We start from the raw sequence: 20036 nt of genomic DNA, 5'->3' as shown, positions 1-20036 counted from the left end.
CATTTGTTTTCTGTTTTTGACCTTAGACAATAATGAGCTTAGTAGCTGGAAAGCAAAAGAATATCCATTTCAGAGCTTAAGGGTGTGAAGGAGGCGAGATCCTCCTGCAGAAGCCTCCTGGCACAGCCTTGACTGAGACTTGTGTTTATTAGCCAGTTGATAACAATTAGTTATCCTGAAAGGTCATCAACAGTTTACTACACAGCACATCTGCTGTTTTCCCAGGCTCCTGCTGCCAGCAGACATGTTTATGGGTACTGTGTAGTGGGTTTACAGCAGAACCAGGCAAATCTGAGATAAATAACCCTGTGCTTCCCCCCCCACCTCTTGTTTCACTGGTGTTTTTGTGCTTAATACAACCTTGGTTATAGAGTTCAGCTACTAGTTAAATCTTCTGAATCAAATGCTGTAGCAGCATGGTGTGAAGTGCAAAGGCTACAGAGAGGTAACAAGAAATGTGAGATGTGACCTAGCAGGGATGATCTAAACCTCTGCTGTGCCCATAACCTTGGAACAGCTTGACTGTTATGGAAATCTCTCACAGTCTGAACTGACACCTCAATCCAAGAAATCATTGATTATATTTAATCCTGAAACTCTGTGCAACCCAGTACTGGCTAGATCTGGAAGTCCGATCACCAATGATGACTAAAAAACATTATCAGAAAATAATATTTGGCACAGAGTGACATATATTGTGGCCTTCAGTAACAGCACTGCAGATACAAAAATAAGGACCAGTCCATTTTTCCCCGCTTCTATCACTATTTTCAAAAACCTTTTCTCCCATGTACATTTAAAGTTACAGAGAATATATTACTTTAGGAAATATTTCAAAGCAACAGAACAGCAATGTGTATCTTCCACCCTTATTCAGAAGGTTGTCCTCTTAAGACTGACAGGAAACGGGATGCTGGGATACACCAAAGTCCAGGATGAGCATGTTCTGGTGAGGAGCTCAGCAGCAAAGACCACCACTTTGTGTTTCTTAGTTTCTTCCTCTGAATGTTCCCAGAGATCATCTGTGACAGTTATTGAACATACCCCAGCTTGTCTGTACAGAGAAATAACAACATCACTTGGCAGTTTCATTCCAAACTGTGCTCCTTTTCTCTGGCAAACATGCAAATTTAAAAGCTTCAGGCTCTTTTTAGGATTTAGTTGGCAGGTAGCACATGACTCCCAGTGCCCAACAAAAAGAATAACTTCTGGTTTAGAGAAACAAGGAATATCAGCTGGTTGACTCAGTAATTCCTCAAGTCAGTAGAGCAGGACACACACCACTGAAACAGCACAACTTTGGTAGCAACTGAGGGGTTTTGTGTGGTTGCTTGAAACCCTGGGCAGTGTGACAGAGCAAAGGCTCCTGCCCAAACATGAAATAGAAATGTTTTGATTCACCAGTTTCTTTCTTCCTTTTTTCCTGGTCAGGTTCAGGTATTGTATCATTGCAAAACTGCAAGAACACGTTGACAAGTCTGTCTGACCCAACGTGCGGACTGAGCAGGCTGTGCTGCAAGTAGAGAGGAAACTCCTAAGCAAGCCCTTCCCTGGTGGAATGAGCAATTTGTGCCACTACCAGGGCTCAGGGAAAAGTCTTGCTATGTCTGTTTAAAGCACAGCACAGACCAATACCAAAAAACTAGGAACATGTTGCAGGATTATACTTTTAAATTTGCTTTAATATCAATCTCTTTCAAACTTTATAATTAGATTATATTTAAAAATATATTACTTATGTTGAATAAATGCATTACTGATCTGATCACTTCAAAGGGGATTACTTTTCCAGAAAGTACTCACATTTGAAATCTGAATGTCCTTAAAAAGAATCAGATGCTGAAATTGTGACCAGACTATATTTTCAACATGTTTTTTTTGATTGCACTTAAAGATCTAATTCAATTTCTTGCTATTCTGTCAAAAATGGCATGACATTTAAAATATCCAACATGTTTTCCTTCTGTTCTGACTGAATGAAGGAAAGAAAAAAATAATCTGTCAGAACAAAGCTGTAACACAGGAAAAGGAAAGTTTAAAACCCTGCTGCAGCCAGGTTTGAGTACAACCTTATTTTGTTCACGTTTCTTCTGGTAGAATCACATTAAACAAACTGCTTGTTCTCATAGGGATTTAATTTTTTACACTCACTAGATTGTATTTGAAGATAACTTTATTTTGGATTTTAAGGACTGTAAAGGAACTCATTAACAAATTAGAAGGTGCTGAGCTCTGTTGCTCTGCCACAGCTGATGGAAGCTCATGGTGAGTTCTGGTCTGAATCTTAAATCTAACGTTTGAGTGTGATGGCCAAACTGGGAAAATTTCCCCTTCTCTTACTGATCTTTTCAATAACAAACCCTTTTCAAACAGATAAACTTACATACTTTTCATTTATAAACTGAAAGTGTTTGTTTTTTATTCTTACAGGATGACTATTTAGACCCATATCAAGTATTTGCAGAAGAGTTGGTTTTATATCAACAATCTGAAATCTTTTTAAATAACTAAACCAAACTCGTCTAAAGGCTGCCCTGTTTTTCAATAAAGCTTAATTTCAACTTTTGGTATTGTGGGAAAGAAGATGAAGTTGTAAATCACTTATAAAATGTTCCTGCTCAATGGACTGACTAAAATACCTCACACAAAGTCACAAAAATCACCAACCAGAAAATCTGCAGGACCAAGTTCCAAACCCATTCCGGAAATGTATTAAGCATTTCAAGACATAAAACTAAATATTAACTTTCTTACTAATGGAAGCAGAGCAATTTTATGTGTTAAATGCATACACAAAACATATATTTATGCACACTATATATGTATATATGTATATGTGCAACTTTAAGCACACATTGTGAATTTCTACAACTTACTAATTTCTCATTACGCATGACAGCATCATCTATTAAAGGATTATTTCTCACATACTGAACATAATCTCAATTCTCATTTCATTTACCTCAGAGGGGTTTTTAAAGCAAAAGATGGGATCTTATATTCATATTTATTTCAGAATACTTCCAACTTTGCATTGAGCATTGCACTCCTGGCTAGTGCTTGGAAGAGACATTTTCAAAAGAAAGGACAACTACACATGGTTCTCATCCTACCACCAAAAAGTGGATTTTGAAGCTATCCAATAAAACCATTAATCCCACATATGTAACAATGCATTTTTAGGACTTTTACTGCCACTATCCAGTAGCACCAGAAAAAATGTTCTTTTGCAACCTCTTCATAATGTTGCATTTTTGGAACCCATATAGCGACCATACCAGTTACCATGTCCTTTCCATAAGGTTTGAATGTCAGGGTAAACTCCCAGGAAACAGTGAATCAAAATATATTTGACATAAAATACCTTTTCAAATGTGGGCATTATCTTTTTTATTGTCTCTAAAGAATAACATCAAATAGAAGCTGGGCTGTAGAGGAGGTCTCAAAGGGAAAGCTGTCTATTGAAAATTTTATTTTTCACCCAGAATAATCCAATTCAGTCAGGTACTGACAGTGGAAACTCTGCAAGCAGGCACAAATTTCACATCTTGATGTTACCTGTAGTTTTTGATGCTCAGGCACTTAACAAAAAGAGATCAGAATGATGGCAGTTACAGTAGTGAAATGTATATAGTGCTAATGGAATGAAAGAAGTTTTATTAAATTCCAAACAATTCTATGTCCGTCCCCATTCTTTGTCTCTTAATTCATTCCTCTTGATCTTCCCAGTGATTGTCTTTGGCAGCTCTTTGACAAATTCCACCTAGATAAAATAAAGAGAGAAAGCAATGCAGCATGTTCTACAGAGCTGGTTCTCCAAGACTCTCCAAGTGTATGTGAAAAACTGAGAGGACTCCCATTATTAAGAACTGCTTCAAATCCAAGCCAAACCAAAGCAGCACATTGTGCCTCTTCTGAAACCATCTCTTTGGCTGCCTAGATGGCCCAACATCTGTACAGCTGCCTCTCAGCTGACCAAAATGAGTACAGTAGCTCACAGCAGAAGGGTGAATGCCTGAATGGTATCAGAGGTCAGAGGAGAATAACAAAAAGAAGGAAAAAATGATGTTATGGCCCCAAAGTCTTTAATTGTTCTTAGTTCTGTGAGTTCTGTTCAAGTTAGCTACTGCAGTAGCCCTTTTCCTGTGCTGCTAGGATTACTAAGAAACACCAAGTGTCTTCTTGGGCTTGTGTCTATTAGTTGTGATGATCAGTAGATAAAATCTTACTTAGATTCAGTCATGTGCTACTCTAAAGGCATTGGCAAGTGCTTGTTTGAAGGTTAAACACAAAATGGAGAATTACAATTGTGAGTCTGACTTAGAACATGGAGATCTAGCTGGGACATACAAAACCTAGAAAATTCTGAGCAGCTGGAATAAGTATTTTATGCAAATGCATGAAAAATGATGTAAACTAATGTTATTTAGGAAAGGTCTTCTGGCGCCAGTGGTCTAGATGAATCTTTACTGCTGTCTCTTTCAAATGAACCATAAAAATCTAAATGATAACTCTCCTGAGATTTAGGGAAGGGTGTCCTGTTTTAAAGTTTCTCCTCAGAAATATTTACCTTTCTAGGGTATTTATATGGAGCAGTAGTTTTCTTGACATGGTCCTGCAAGTCACTAATTTAAGCTCTTCTGGTCAGTGGATGAAAAGTTTGGGGACAGAACCACAAATGCTTTCACAACCTGTAAGGTAAAGTTAAGAAGTGATCTGATACCATCTGTTTTTAAGGGCTGATGTGCAGCTTACCAGTGAGCAGTGCTGCTCAGAGTCACAACAGTCATGAGGAACAGAGAAACCAGCACATGAAAAGAAATGATTGTGCCCAGCTTCTGCATGTGTATGTGCAGAAGGGAAAGTTTAAAGGACAGTTTTTGTGCCCTCATCATAAATAAGAGCCTTTGCCCTTTCTTCTCAGCAACAGCTGAGAGGAAGGGGCAATAAAAGGTGTCTGTCTCTGTGGAGTTCTCCCTGAAGTTAAGGGACATTTGGTTTTTTCTCTGAAGTTCACACTGAGGACAGTAAGCACTGTTATCCTAGCACAGGATTGTGCTTTCACCACACCTGCAGCCCATTTACAGTAGAACTTGGCTACACCAAGAGTCATAGATGACAATTTCAGTGTATAGACAAATGCTTAACATCAAGGGCAAAGTAAAGATCACAGTAGTGCTCTCCACAGAGAAGACCTTGGGATGAAAAGAAACTCAGAAGAGCAAAGGCATGTAAATGGGAAAGGATTTTGCTTGTCAGCCCCACTAGGATTAACCATGATGAAAGTAGATGTGATGCTTAGGGACACAATTTATTTGTAGACCTGACAGTGCTGGGTTCATGGTTGGACTCAGTGATCTCAGAGGTACTTTCCAACCTAAACAATTCCATGATTCTAAGATGGCATTACTGCCTTAGAGCTGTACATTACTCAGTAAAGTAGAGATTCCTTTATATCATTATGTATTTGGACAAATGCATTGCTTCCCCCCTTCCAATCAGCATTGTTACCTCTCCTCTGAGGGGGTCTGGGCTGCTGACAACAGCTGATTCTACCACAGCTGGGTGCTCTATCAGGGAATTCTCTACTTCAAATGGCCCGATGCGATACCTAGGTAAGGAAAAATAAAAGCCTGAGTGGCTCTAATTTTTTACCTGGAAAAAAAGTACCAAATCTCTTTAATTTTCATGTTGAAGAAAAAAACAAAGCCAGAACAAACCAACAACTGACTATAGAAGCTTTAGGCAAGATGGGAAAGCTGGCTGGGTTAGGAGCGTTTCATAGTTGTCTTGTGGCAGAGGTGTGCTGGGGCTGTGGATACTTCTCCATCTGTCTCTCTCCTTTGGGGCTGTTAGAACTAGAGCTCCATGCCACCCTGTAGCAGCAGCCTGGGCCACATTAGCGTATCATATCCTAAAATACCTAATTCTTTCCTTTCAACATGTTAAAAATAAATTGTTTTAAAAGCTCTTTGAATCCATTAGCGATTCCTTCAATTTTAGTCAAAAAATAACTAGATAAACATCCCTCCTTTGCCAGCTGAAGTCTATTTTCTTTGTTGAAACACATGAGATGTTGCAGGGGAAATGGATCCAGTATCATCACTAAGATGATACTGTGGGTCTGTGAAAGCTAATAATAACAGCAAGTATTCCAAAGCCAAGAGGTCAATACATTCCTATCACAGGATTATGACGTCAGAAGCTTACTAGGACACAGCATGTAAGAATATACAATGGCAAATTTAGAATGGGTGTGTGCAGACTAACCCTGAAGAAATGATGATGTCATCGTTTCTGCCAATAAACTGGAAATATCCCTCTTCATCCATAATCCCTCTGTCTCCAGTGACATAAAAATCCCCACGTTCAGTTTCTGCAGTTTTCTCTAGGGTTATCCTTAAAGTGGTTTACAAGCAGGTAGTTTAGATTTTAAGCATGCATTAGCTATACACTATGCTATAACATACATAACATCAAAATGCACAGGAACTTGTCAGTCAAGGATGTACTGATACTGCTATAAAATACAATAAAATAGGTTTAAAATATTTTCTATTCTTTAAGAAAAAATTTAACTTGATCCTAATTATTTTCTTTCCTTTTCTAACACCCACCAATCCAAATAAACAAATTACTCAGGTAATAAATAATAAAATGGTGAAAATGTCCAGCCTTTAGGACCACTATGCAGTTTGAGAGCTTTTGGGGAGATTGGTGGTGAAGAATAAAATAAAGTTCTTACTAAATATTCAGAGAAAAAACCAAGTGGTCTTATAGGTTTGCTTCTGATAGCAATTTCCCCCTGTTGTCCTGGAGGGCAGGATATTGGCATTTTTTTGTCTATGAATCTAGAATGAAAAACATTTTTTATTTTAGTCCAATAGAAAAACAAACTGCAAACACAAATCCAACCACCAAACAAAAAATTCCCCAGGACAGACTCTAAGAGGGGTCAACAAACCTGAACGTCATAAAGGGGAGCTGCTTTCCCCATGATCCAGGTTTTATCTTCATTCCTCCAAAACAGAGCAGATTACTCCCTGTAAAAATCAAAATCAACCCCAAAGGTCTGCAATAGAAAATTGCTACCATCACACTCAATTCATTAAATGTAGTTTTTAGACTAATTCCAAAATAAGGAATTACATAGGATCCTCTATGTCAGTGCTGTATGGTACAGATAAGCAAAATCATAAAACTCCCTGAAAGAATCCTGTTTCTGTTCTCTGTAAAAAATTCACGTCCTCTGCCAACCAGTCTTCTTCCCTTAGATTCCAAACTCTGTCCTCTGATGGTGGCTGGAATTAGCTTAAGGACATATGTGGAAATTTTAAGCACATTCCCTCCCAACCCCCATGTTTCTCATGGCTTCTGTGAGGAAAGCAATGAGAGGGGAGTTCTTTCAGAGGTTACCAGGGACAGCATTACTGAAACATTCACAGAAATGTGAATGAGGGAAACAGACTGTGTTCTCACAAAACAAACCTTACAGCAAAAAGAAATTCCAAAGATTTAATAGGCTATTGTCCCTGCAGATGTACCATTTCAGTCTGGCCATATACTTCAGCGATTTCCCAGCCCAGTCTGGCTCTTCCACTGCTCCATGACTTCTGGGTTGAGTGGTTTCCCCTCCACTTATGCAATACTTCAGGTTCATGAATCTGTATCTTCACAAGGAGTTAAAAAGAAGAAAGACAATACTTAAATCTAGAGGGTGAGACCAGGAGCATGCAAGGGGAGAGGTGTTTACTGGGGGAGTTAGTGCCACAAACTAGGGAAATCAGAGGGGCTCGAATCCTCCTGCTCCTGACTCAATAGAATACCACTCTGTGCTCAACACTCTACAGAAGTGGCAGTCCGAAGTAAACATCTGAAAAATAAAATTTTTGCTCAAGTCAGCTGGGGTTATAAATAACCAAATACTGATCTGCTGAGGCAGGGCCCGATTGCTGACCCTCTGCAACAGGCCAAGTGAGAAATTTCAGGAGGGAAGGAAGGAAAAATGACAGCCAGTGAGAGCTGGAGCAGGGGGTGAGGTACAACTGCCCCTACAAATAATTCCCTCATAGTTATGCTGACATGCACTTTCTAAAATAAAGTCCTTCCCAAAGTGTGGACAATTAATGTGGTAAACAAAAATTATGACAAAGTATTTAAGAGACTCTCAGTTTCATACTCACAAGTACAGTAGCATAAGTCTCAAATTTCTGAGGGAAAACATCAAGTTTCTCTGTTTGATAAAAAACTCAGCAAAACTCAAATTTTGCATAATGCTCTTCTCAAGAAGGATAATTTAAACTAAATTATTACCCTATTTTGATGTCAAGCAGTTAGATATAGGAGATGACTACATTTAGTTAGAGTAAATTAACATTAGTAAATGATTTTTTTTACATACTTGGAGAGATCATTTTGCACCAGCATGCGGAACAATGTTGGAGCACCAATCAGGGTGTCAATTGGGAATCTGCAGAGAGTCTAGAGGGTTAAATAAGAAGGACATGTGAAGATCAGACAAAAAAATGCCTTGGGAATATACAGTAAAGAGGTGACACAGAAAGAAGTACATTTGGCCCCTATGAAAAAGCACCACACCCTCTGTTAGGTGAGGAGCCCTCCTGCAGTTGATGCAGTATGCAGAGATTGTGTATTTGATTACAAAAATCCCATGCTAACACATCTATCTGATGTCAGGATTCCACAGCTTGGGGCATGGCAGAATAGTTCCTCTCTGTCTACGTTGTAGGGAAGAGAAACACTCCATTTCTGCATTCCTACCCACTGACATATATTATTTCTACAGTCATTAGAATGAATGGTAGCAATTAATGCTGCTTTTGGATGATTTTCGTCATGTGCTCACCAACTATGAGCAAAATGTATGAATGGATTGCATGTTTGTCCCCTTCTGTATACTTTAAAAACTGAAAGTAGGGGCTTACACAACAAATACATATCTCAACACTACTATAAACATAACCCTCATGAAATCTGGGGATGATGTCAATAATTGTTCTTGGCATGCTTTCTGCAGATGAATTCATTTCTGTGAGTTTGTCCCTTACATTTAGGATGACTGCTGATTCAGTCTGTGGTAGGTTATGATAAAGATGCATGATCCAAAATCCAGGGATCAAAAAAAGATGCTATTGAAGTTAGTATCCATCCTGTGTCTGCTGTGTTCCATATCACATTAGAGGGAGTCAAATCCAACCAGTACCTGAGAGAACGAAAAGAAAAAAAAGAAAAAAAAAAAAGAGAAAAAAAAATTCCCAGAAAGAGGGGTAAGAAGTATTAATTATTAATTGGAAGACTGAGACACTGGGGGGGATCCTAGTCCTTAGCAATTTGATGGGGTTTTTACTCTGATTTCAAAGGGAGAAGGGCTGGGGAATGTACACTGGGATTTCTTTTCAGTATCTTTATAACAGTTCTGCTATGCAGCTTCAATGATCTTATATTCAACCAGGCTTAACTCTTTCATACCTTTCACTTAAAAGGGGTCTGAAACCAAGACTGCCCTGGGAATGTTGAGCCATCTTTGGAAAACCTGTAGTTCACTGGTTAAAGAAGATAATCATTGGGCTTGAATCCTTGTTTTGGTGCAGGAATGTCAGCAGATTGGTTTCTGTAAAAAGGAGAATGCAATTATAACTTCAATGGTTGTAGTTGATGTAAATGAGTGCTTGTGGGAACTGCTTGTCCTCGTGACTGCAGTAGCACCAAGTCATACTCACTGGTACAGCTCAGTGAAGTTCAGCCATCCCTCCCTGCTGCCTTTGGACACCATTAGCTTGGTTTTCAGGAGCTGGCACTGAGATGCCACCGAGTCCACTGCAGGAGCCACTTTGTCAGTGGTAATGATGCACGTGGCCTTTGATGCCTGGAGTCGGTACAGTATGTCTTTGGCTGATAATTGGGATGTCCTGGGATTATGACAATTCCTGGAAGAGAGATAAAGTTAGTTCATGTTGGCTTTTTTTCCTACAACTGATGCTTTTCTAATAACCTAAGCTATTAAGTATTCCCCAAACAGATCTCCGATATGGATTTGCCCTGGTGTTCCCCAGCCAAACAGATTGATTAATGACTGTGCTCTCCAGGAATGAAATGTGGACCTGCCTTGTGACTTCCCTGCCTCTTCCCTGCCTTCTGGCATCTTTTTGCCCACTGCATGAGCTACCTCTCCTATGGCCCGTGATGGAAAACCCTTCAGGACTGCCTGGAGTCCACTCACTGGATTATTACACTATCTTTCCTTGATAAACCACATCCGTTCTTGAGCCTTTCAATTTGCAATGCCCATTTTACCTCACTGACCTGCTCGCATACAAGCCACCTTGACCAGCCACCATTCTGGAATTCGTGGCAGGATCAGGATAAGCCGGTCTCCTTCTGCAGTCCACAGTCTTTAGTCAGCACATTGGCCACTTTCCGAGACAGGAACCCCAGCTCCTCAAAGCCTCCATTTCACTTCTTCTCCTTTGCCATTTACCCACCAGAAGCAGGGTTTGATGGTCTCTTTCCAGCCTACAAAACATAGGAATTAAAGATTTAATAAAAGATTTCTACTGAAAGACCATGAAATAATAATGCACAGATATCTGTAAATTATGGAAGATCTGAGTATTTGACAGCTGGCATAAAAACTATTTTCTTCCTTGTCCTTAAAGGATTGAGATTTGCTATTCATCAAGCTCAGGTATTCCCAATATATTCTCCTTTTCTGAACCTGAAGTGTTTACCAGCTTAATTGTTTCTAGACGCAAGTCTTAGTCTGCATCCTATTTCAGTTTTAGCCTTACACTGTGCATTAATGCTCCTAAAAAAATAACAATAAATAAAGCAAGAAAGAAGGAACTTCTGTATAGTTTCCTATTGCAAATTTGGTTTGATGACTGTTTTTTATAAAGAAAAACCCCTGCTTATTCCAAATGAAATTTAAAATTAAAGTATTTCATTGGCACAGCAGAAGATCACCTACCTTTTCAATCTCAGACCATTTGTCGAGTACATCACTTGCAAAATTAAAGTACTTTGGTATTTCCCGTTTGCCCTGTCTGACAGACTCATACTGGGAATATACATCAGAGGAAAGCAGCCTGGCATGTACATGGAAAGTCCTATTAGGAGGCTTCAGAGTCCACAAGAGTTTTAGGCTCTGTAACTTAAACAGCAACTTCATGGCAGAAGATTGTGTTGAGATGCTGTAGACTGTGTAAGAAAATTGCAGAATTGTTGCTATAAATCCTGCAACAACAAACAAACAAAACCCAAGCCAACGAAAAAAGAAAAAATTGAAATTATCCAAAGATAATCCAGTTATGAATTAATGAGTTCTTCATTAAAGTCAGTTAGGTTAGTCAAGCCAGAGTGATGATTTTAACACGCTAATTAAATGTTCTCTATCCTGCTTTCTCATATTTTTACTTTTAAATTAATTACGTACAACTCTCCATAGTAAAACACAACATCGGATATTATTGTTTGCATCAGAAGAATGTTCCTGTTTCATACATTCAGTGCCTGATTCTCTATTCCTTTTTCTTTTCTGCATGCTTCCAAACTACTGCCATCAAGAATCTCACTGCGTTGGCCTCAGCAGTTGCTGACTGATTCATCCATTCCCCACATCCATTCCAAGAACATTCACTTCATTATGTAGCCCCTGAGTTTGATAGAGACTTTTCTACTCATTTTCCTGACCTGTCTGCTATTGACAGGAGAAATCAGAAGGTGCTGGAGGAGATCCTCTTCATTCATTTCACTCACCTTTCAGGATATGCTTCCCATATGGGGCACTGTGAAGATCAGCTGTTCCCTGGAGATGTGAATCCCTGAGATGTGAACCTTCCTAAAGGTTTTGGAGTGAAACCCTTCTGACTTATTGCTTGCTTCTTCTGGAGTTACGAGAACAGAACGTGCACAAAACAGACCAAGCAGCAAAGCTTTTTCTGTGGAGTGAGTTTTTTCTTGTAATCATTTACACCATAGTTAATTGTGTGTAATTTTCAACTTAGGCTAAAGCATTTTGGGTCTTCTTTAGCCTCAAATTTAACAATTTAAGTAGATCTCAAATTCATCATGATGAAGAGAAGCATTAAAAAGAAATTTTTTTTCCTTCCACTCTGAAAGAATATAGGAATGTTACAGTGGTAGTTATTGACCTGAAAATATCAATATGCTGTTAGTACCCACCACAGGACAAAGATTATTTTTATGAATTTCTCTTTTATTTATATGTATCTAAGAGTTGTAGCTACACTTTTTTCTATTTCCTCCACACTCTGAATTACTTGTAACTCCTGCCTTTGGAAAAATTTGTAGGTCAATAGCAAAAGTGGTTCCAACAGCACATAACCTCAACCCATATGTGTATCTTCTAGTTTTTCTCCTATGGTTTGTTTTTCCCAATGTGTCCAAGTGTTCTGGGTCATAAACATGTGCCATGTTTGATGTGTTATTGTTGGTACAGGTAATTGAATATTTCTCCTCCTTGTTTTCCAAATCACTTTTGCTCTTTTTTCACATTTTCCCACTCTTTGTTCCTTAGAACCTTTCTCTGGATTTCCCAGAAACTGTCTTTGGCAGATCCAGAACAAACTCCACCTGAAAGGCAAAAATACATCCTGGTTAAATTACCAGATGAAGGAAAGGCACACTTTCATTATGACAAGAGGCAAAAGGATGGGAAGCTGCACAGCCAGGGCTGGGATGGTGAAACGCTGACTGAATGCCTTGCCCATTTGAGCTGCTGTGAAAACCCCAGTACTCCATGAAAGAAAGACTGGGCCCTCATGAAGGAAAATCTCATGATCATTGCTTCCCTTGGGCTACTTTCTAGCACACACAGCCAACCCAAGGCTATAGCTGCAACAGACCCTCTCATGTACTCTTGTTTCATCTAACTCTGGTTGGAGTGTTTGTCAGAATGCTGTTGAAAAAGAGCTGAAGCAGGACAAAAACCGCTCATTTTCTGGTACAATTAGAGAACCTGTCTTTTTGGGCTGTTCTTACCTTCCTTGGATACTTGTAAGGTGCAGTCACCTTCTTGACATGTTGTTGCAGTTCAAGAGCTAATTTTTCTCGATCATGTGATGTAAAAGCAGGAGCTAAAACAATGAAGGCTTTGACCACCTGTGCCACAAAAATGAAGAGATTGCATTAACTTCCAGAGGTGGCAATAAGGGAAGACATTTGTTGTGAAAAGCAACTGTCAAAATTCAGAATGCCTAAATGTGAGCTTTTTCTTTAATTCCCTTTTCATTAGCTGTTTATTACAGAATGTTGTGTGGTGAAGGATCCATTCTAGAGCAGAGGATTTTTTCCTTATTTCAAGCTTTATTTCCCTTTAACATTACATCATATTAAAGTGGAAATCTTGATCTAGTTGCTCAAAGAAATGTTGCAAAGTTGGAAAAATATAAAGCAAAAATTAAACACTCTGGATAACATTGCTACAGTGCACTAAGTGATAAAGTGAGAATTATCAAAATTCATTCCTGAGACAAAATGGTCACATCATTAGTCTGAAAACCCATTTTCCCCCCCCCACATAAAACCCTGCAAATAAATAATTTAGAAATTGTAAGATCTGTCAAGATATGGATTTTCAAAACGTTCGCCCCAACTTATTCCAAAAGCCTGCAACACTGAATTCCAAGAAAGCCTAGTACATATAGGGATATTGATGTTTAGCATAGATGTTTTCACATCTCTTTGCTACTTTGTTTTACCTCCCCTCGCACTGGGTCGGGGCTGCTGACACAGCTGCCTCTGCGACTGCTGGGTGCTCTATCAGTGCACTCTCCACTTCAAAGGGGCCAATGCGATACCTGGGGAGCACAAGGACAGCTCAGCCCCAGCAGAAGGGACCAGCCCTTGGGTCTTTCCAGGCTGCATTTCAAGAGGCAAATCTAAAAGGAAATGCCTTACCCAGCAGAATTAATGACATCATCATCTCTTCCAACAAACCAGACATATCCTTCTTCATCCATAGTGCCTCTGTCCCCAGTGAGATAAAAATCTCCACGCACAGTGGCAGCAGTTTTCTCTGGATTATCCTGGCAACAATCAAACATTTACAAAAGAGTATCTTATTTTTAGTGAATGTAATTCTTTGCAGTGATGCTAAAAATGATAAAAACAGTTCTTTAAGTTGTTCTCAGAATGAGTGTGTTCAATACTGTTTTATATCTTCAACTAAAAAACGCAGAGCCATGTTTATTAGCAGTTTAATGCCAGAAGTATGGGACAGGTGGAAAAGAGCACTACACTACATACACAGAGTGTATGTAGAGATTTCTGGTCTAGAGAAAATGTTCTGCTCTTTCGAAATGCCCATCCATCACAGCAAATGTGTGACCCACAAAAATCTGTAACCCACTTTGTTCAGGGAAATAATTTATCATTGCAGCAGGTTGCCAAAATAACTGCCCATTAAAAAGAAACTTCTTACCCTTAACTGACAGGACCAAAACTCAAATAAGGTCACCTACAGTCAAAACTTCATTATTTGCATTGACCTACAGGACCTCTATATCCAGTGTAACCTCTTGGTTACACAGTAAAACACTTTGACAACAGAAGACATTAGTGAAAATGAGAAGATATAGTGTTGAACTTCTAGAAGTTTCTTATCCCATAGTGAGCAATTACATTTTACAAGTTGTTATTTGAGGATGCTACAAATATTACAGGGGTTCAGAAGAGAATAAAAAACATAGATAGGTCCCCCAAAGCTTATTCATTATGATAGTTCAATTGCAAAGGAGAATATCTTTAAGTTTGCCTGATTCTAATCTTTTAAGAATGTCCTGCACCTCAGCACCACCACATACTGATCAGACTCAAAGTCCTCAAGTAGCCCAGTGAGACCTTCTGAGGATTCTGCATGGAATTCTGCTCTGGCAGAACTTTGCCCTGGGTCCCTCTGAGTCTCTCAGCAGAGTCAGGCTCACCAAGTACCCGGAGAACATGCAGAAGGGTCGTGTGGGTTGCACTCGGATAGCAATGGTGCCCTCTTCTCCTGCAGGCACAACAGCCCCATGGTCATCTACGATCTGCAGCAAGGACAGACACAGCAGGAGTGCTTTGAACAGCTCAGAGGAACATCTGCTCCAGCTCAGTGCCGGGCACACAGGGGATGGAGACAGCACTGCCTTACTGCTCGACCCACAGCTGCCACATATCCACGTACCTTCACATCATATGGGGGAAGAGGTCTTCCCAAAGAGCCAGGTTTAATTTTCATCCCTTTTATATTGGCACAGAGTCCCACCTGCAGGATAGATTTTAATTTTTTTAAATTGTTGCAACATCTTGTAAATTTTATTATTGCTTGCATTAGACAGGACTCCTCTTTGTGACTTTGTTGTGACAAAAAATCAGGACCAAAGCACTGCGGTTCTTGAGGACATCAGAGACTTGTTGAGAGGCATTTCAGGTCAGACCTGTATGAGCTTGGTTTTTTGAGTCTGAGCCAGTGGGTTGTCCTGCAAACACTTGACTTTGCAGGACAGCAGATGTAAAATTATTACAGATCTTATTTCAATAATGGGACAATTAATTTGGGACCATTTCAAGGGCAAAATGAGAGAAGGCTTGAGATCTGACTTTTAATAGTTTTGTTAATGTTCACTTACAGAGAAGTCTGGGATGTGAGCTGGTTTAATATTTGCCAGTAAAACCTCAGACAGGCCAAATTGATAGCTGGAGCAAATTATTTTTTCAGGGTTTTTTTTGAACTAAAAATGACAAAGGGATCACCTACAACATATTTGATCTGAAGTGTCCCTGGCATGGTTTTGTAATGGTCTAAACCACTAAAATATGCAGCTTGCTGATTCTGGAACTGTATAGTCATAATTATACAAATAAGGTTTTTTGGGTTTTTTTTTTTAATCATATAAGTGATTCTGACCTTTTCCATTGATTTATCAATGACATCATGGCTCAGGCATTATTACCTTTGAATGGGTATACTGCAAGAATTAATGCAACGTACAGTTTCGCTCTGGCCATAACCTTCATGGATTTCCAGCCCTGTCTGGATTTTCCACTTTGCAAACACTTCAGGATTCAGTCCTTCCCCTCCAGTTACACAGTGCTTCAGACTCGGGAACTTGTACCTTGAGAGTAACAGCAAATGAAATAATTCTCTTAACTCCTAAAATGAGCAGTGAGTAACCTTAACTGAACAGACTTCCTCAGCTCTCCAAGCAAACCTAAAACTGAAGGAAAGGCTGAAAAGGAAGACAGAATGTGAGCTCTCTGCTAAATCTGGGTTGACTTTTGTCAGGATGAAAGACCTATGTGACAAGAATAAGTACCTTAGCAGAGATGTGAAAACTCCTTGCAAACTACTTCTCACAAACAGGGTATTTTACAGAGTGACAAACTGGTGGGAACAGCTGCCAAGTAACTCCCAGCATGTGAAGCTCCTCTAACTGCTCCCTTCATTCTCAAGCCTGTGAGAACAGCTCATGGTGCACCAGTAACTCCCTGATCCAATGCTGCCTAAAACATTGACCTAAATTGAACTGTGGACCCTAAATTCAGAGGAAGTGACAAAGAAAGCTCCCTTGTTTCCACTGTGCTGTCTATTCAAAGACCCAATCCTGAAGCACAAGCAGCCTACGGTGTGACTAATTATTGTCACATTTCAAAACTGAGAGGCTTCTTTACTGAGAGCAAGTTGTACTACTTAGATTGCCTTTAAGTGAAGAAGAGAACCTCAGGAACAAACCACTGAGAGCTGTCCCAGCATTACAGCCCAGCCTCCCTGCCCTTCCTGCTGTACCTGCTCATGTCATGTTGGACCAGCATGCGGAAGGCGGTGGGAGCCGTGCAGAAGGTGGTGATGGGGTATCTTGAGAGAGTCTAGAAAAATAGGAAGTTATTCTGTTGGAAAGAAAGCGTAATGGTGTGTCTGACCTTGTGAAGGTGCAGGTGATTAACACCATTTACATGCTCAAATATCTGCAAGATGAAAACCATAAGAATGCTGTTCCAGGAACTCTAGTTCCTAGAAAATATGGAACATTCTGTCCAACAAAAGTCACTCAAGTATATGAACAATCAGCAAGATCAGTAGCTCAATTACATTTTTGGGGGTTTTCCAAGGTGCCTGTGTCCCAGGCTGAAGCCTAACTGGTGATAGGAAACTATACCAGAGCTCTTCCAGTATTATTCTTGGGAAAGTCAAGAGGCCAATGTTGAGGAGAACCGTCCAGCTGAGTGGTTTTGAAAAGTAGCTGGGAAGAATAGGCATTCTGGTACCTTTGGATTGCTTGGGATGTTGGGATAACTCACCTCTCCAACAACTTCTGGTTTAAACAGTGGCATATTGTGTACAAAGACACAGGATCCACAGATCCATGGTCCAAAAACACTGCCATAGGCTGATTTTGCCCCAGCCAGTATCAGAGGTATTCCACATTATATCTGAAGGAGTCAAGTTCAACCAATACCTGATAAAAAAGCAGAGATGAAAAAAACTTTCAGGGAAAGAAAATCAGTACCAAGCCACAGATCTAAAATAAAGTATAACTTTTAAGGTATAATGAAATCGCCCAAGGTTGCCTTGGTTCTCAGGGAAGATTGACCCAACATGAGAGCACTTGACTTCCTCTGGTGTGGCTGTAGGGACATTTTCCTTATTGGTCCTCTGCTTTCAGCCCTGCAAGTGACACAACTCTGCACATGATGAGCTCAACTGGGCCTTCAAGAAGCCTTTAATAACAAGAGTTTTACCATGAGAGGGGAAAGGTCAGCAAGGTGCAAATCCTACCCTCATGAAGTCCCTACATTTACTGGAGGTTTATGGCCACATGTTCAGTTTAATGTAGATTATTTCACTTAAGCAGGACCTGGGAGGAACTGCAAGGTAATACCTGCCAGTGGTTGCAAATCCAATGCCATAACTGCTGTGGGTGTGCAACACCATTTTTGGGAAGCCTGTAGTTCCACTGGTAAAATACACTATCATTGGGTCTTGACTCCTTGTCTTGACACATTGATGGTCAGAAGATACAATCCTTCAGAAGAAATGGTATATTCCAGTCACTACATGCAGATTTCCACCAGGGAATCAGTATTAAGGTTTAGGAGTTCAACAGGAAAGTTGCCCCAAATTATGTGAGGTTACTAAAGAAGTAGTTGCATTATATATCACAGGGAAAAGTTAGAGAACACATTTGCCTGTCACAAGTACGCCCTGAATCACAAGGCTGAGGAACAAGAAGAAGCTGAAGGACCTAAAATTTGGCTCCCAAAATCTGGGTTGCATGAATCTGGACTTAATGCAGTGCAATCACAATGCTGTGAGTTGACAGAGAAATGTAACTCATTTGTATTTTGAAAATTCCCCCAAAACTCATCAATGTCACCTGACTGGTAGAGCTCCCTTCACCTCTTTTGGCATGATGCCAAAAGAACTGGATACTCACGCCAGGAGTTCGTTGAGGTTCAGCCACCCATCCCTGCTCCCTTTGCCTACAAGGAGTTTACTTTTCAGGAACTGGCTGCCTGCCAGGACAGATTCCACTGCAGGTGCCCGTTCATCATCAGTAACAAAGCACTTGGCCTTTGAAGCCTGGAGTCGGTATAAGATGTCTTTGGCTGTTAGTTGGGATGTTCCTGGAAAAAAGACAATTCCTGGAAAAAAGCAAGAATCAATTGAGAAAAGTCAGCATTTCCCAAAGGTACTTGATTGTGTCTCTCTGTTGATGCAGATTTTATCCATCATGGATGTTTAGCAGTTGGAAGGCAGAGCAAAATAGATATACTGAATTATTAATGACTGTAAACATATAAATTATTCCACTGTAAACTCAGCTCCCTTACAATGGATGTGGTCAAGTCTGGCCTTAGGCTGCAGCCCTTCAGCCCCTCCCTGGCTTCCCCTGAGGATGCTGTTTCACTGGACCGTGTCTGGCCCTGTGCTTCCTGTGTGGGGGCTGCCAATTCTCCTTCTAGGCCAAAGATCAGTTGTAGAGGTCACAAGTGAATATTGCTGTTTGCATTTTCTTCACCCTAATCTAACTCACGGCCTGTACCCTCTGTTTGCTTTCTCTCTGCACCCAACAAGTCGGGGAGTCACTCACCTGCTCGCATGCAGGCCAAGTTCAGGAGCCACCACTCAGGAACACGAGGCAGAACTGCTACAACTCTGTCTCCTCTCTGCAAACCACAGACTTTAGAAAGTACATTGGCTGCCTTCCTGGACAGAGCGCCCAGCTCCTCAAAGCTCAACTTCACCTCCTCTCCCTTATCATTGACCCACCAAAAGGCTGGATTTGCTGGTTTTCTTCCATCCTACAACACACGAGAAGCTATTGAAATAAGACAAGCCTTAGAAGGTTTCACTTCAATACAAAATAAGTCCTAATTAAGCAAATCATCCCTGGCAATCACTCTCTTAGTGTGACACCTGTATTTCTGATAAACAAAATAAAATGGTGCTTTCCACTCTGCAGCTTATACTGCCCAGTACCCATGAGGAAACATGATTTGTGTCATCTGAGATTTGTTCCACTGTGTCCTCATTTTGGCTGGAATAGAGTTAATTTTTCTTACTAAGTCGTGTGCTGTGGTTATGAATTAGGATGAGTCTAGTGTTGATATCACCCTGATGTTTCAGTGCAATGCCTGCTGTAAGTCAGGGACTTTCCAGTTTCCCACACTCTGCCAACAAAGAGGCGCACGAGTAGCTGGGAGGGCTCCTAGACAGGACAGCTGACCTGAACTGCCCTAAAGGATATTCCACATCACAGGAGAACCTGCTCGGTTCATAACCTGAGGGGAAGTTTGTAGGGAGGTGTTTGGGTATGGGCTGGCCATCAATCAGTGGGCAGTGAGCTACTACTACTGTTACTATATTATTATGATGACTATTATTATAATAATTCACTTCTTAAACTCTTCTTTACTCAACCATGAGTTTTACCTTTTTTTCCTCCTGATTCTCCTCCCCATCACACTGAATGTGTGTCTTTGTGTGTGTGTGAGATCCAGGGTCTCTGTGGTTCTGC

General features: G+C 40.3%; 3 protein-coding genes and 1 pseudogene across 4 annotated transcripts in view; all 4 read right to left on the bottom strand.

Annotated features, from left to right (window-relative positions):
- Positions 1-3455: 3455 nt before the first annotated feature.
- On the bottom strand, positions 3456-6997 carry LOC136368233 (acyl-coenzyme A synthetase ACSM3, mitochondrial-like). Its single transcript, XM_066330354.1, is given in 7 exon segments — positions 3456-3763; positions 4571-4627; positions 4629-4691; positions 5512-5611; positions 6271-6389; positions 6391-6399; positions 6965-6997. Coding segments are annotated over 7 exon segments (468 nt in total). The 3' UTR covers positions 3456-3676.
- Positions 6971-9844, bottom strand: LOC136367829 (acyl-coenzyme A synthetase ACSM5, mitochondrial-like). Of its 2 annotated transcripts, XM_066329637.1 has the most exons (6): positions 9741-9844; positions 9490-9631; positions 9069-9223; positions 8402-8481; positions 7545-7670; positions 6971-7043 (listed from the first exon to the last, which is right to left on the bottom strand). In XM_066329637.1, exons 3-6 carry the CDS (start codon positions 9117-9119, stop codon positions 7037-7039), a joined length of 264 nt encoding a protein of 87 aa, XP_066185734.1. In that variant the 5' UTR covers positions 9120-9223; positions 9490-9631; positions 9741-9844; the 3' UTR covers positions 6971-7036. The 2 variants fall into 2 exon arrangements, with proteins under 2 accessions (XP_066185734.1, XP_066185735.1); XM_066329638.1 differs by lacking the exons at positions 9490-9631; positions 9741-9844 and having other exon boundaries at positions 9069-9271.
- On the bottom strand, positions 9737-11294 carry LOC136367830 (acyl-coenzyme A synthetase ACSM4, mitochondrial-like; annotated as a pseudogene).
- Positions 11295-12214: 920 nt separating this feature from the next.
- The window catches only part of LOC136367827 (acyl-coenzyme A synthetase ACSM4, mitochondrial-like), a 28072-nt gene continuing 20250 nt past the window's right edge, over positions 12215-20036 (bottom strand). Inside the window, 15 exon segments of the mRNA XM_066329630.1 lie at positions 12215-12570; positions 12573-12612; positions 13021-13140; positions 13740-13771; positions 13774-13838; positions 13939-14066; positions 14964-15065; positions 15203-15283; positions 16010-16133; positions 16805-16884; positions 17317-17415; positions 17417-17474; positions 17898-18041; positions 18453-18660; positions 19110-19320. Coding sequence (XP_066185727.1) covers positions 12512-12570; positions 12573-12612; positions 13021-13140; positions 13740-13771; positions 13774-13838; positions 13939-14066; positions 14964-15065; positions 15203-15283; positions 16010-16133; positions 16805-16884; positions 17317-17415; positions 17417-17474; positions 17898-18041; positions 18453-18660; positions 19110-19320 — 1551 coding nt within the window. The 3' untranslated portion in view covers positions 12215-12511.

The sequence above is a fragment of the Sylvia atricapilla genome, chromosome 15, assembly GCF_009819655.1.
Source record: "Sylvia atricapilla isolate bSylAtr1 chromosome 15, bSylAtr1.pri, whole genome shotgun sequence".
Taxonomy (NCBI): domain Eukaryota; kingdom Metazoa; phylum Chordata; class Aves; order Passeriformes; family Sylviidae; genus Sylvia; species Sylvia atricapilla.
The sequence above is the reverse complement of the archived record's forward strand: the minus strand, read 5'-3'. Positions and strand labels throughout refer to the sequence as shown.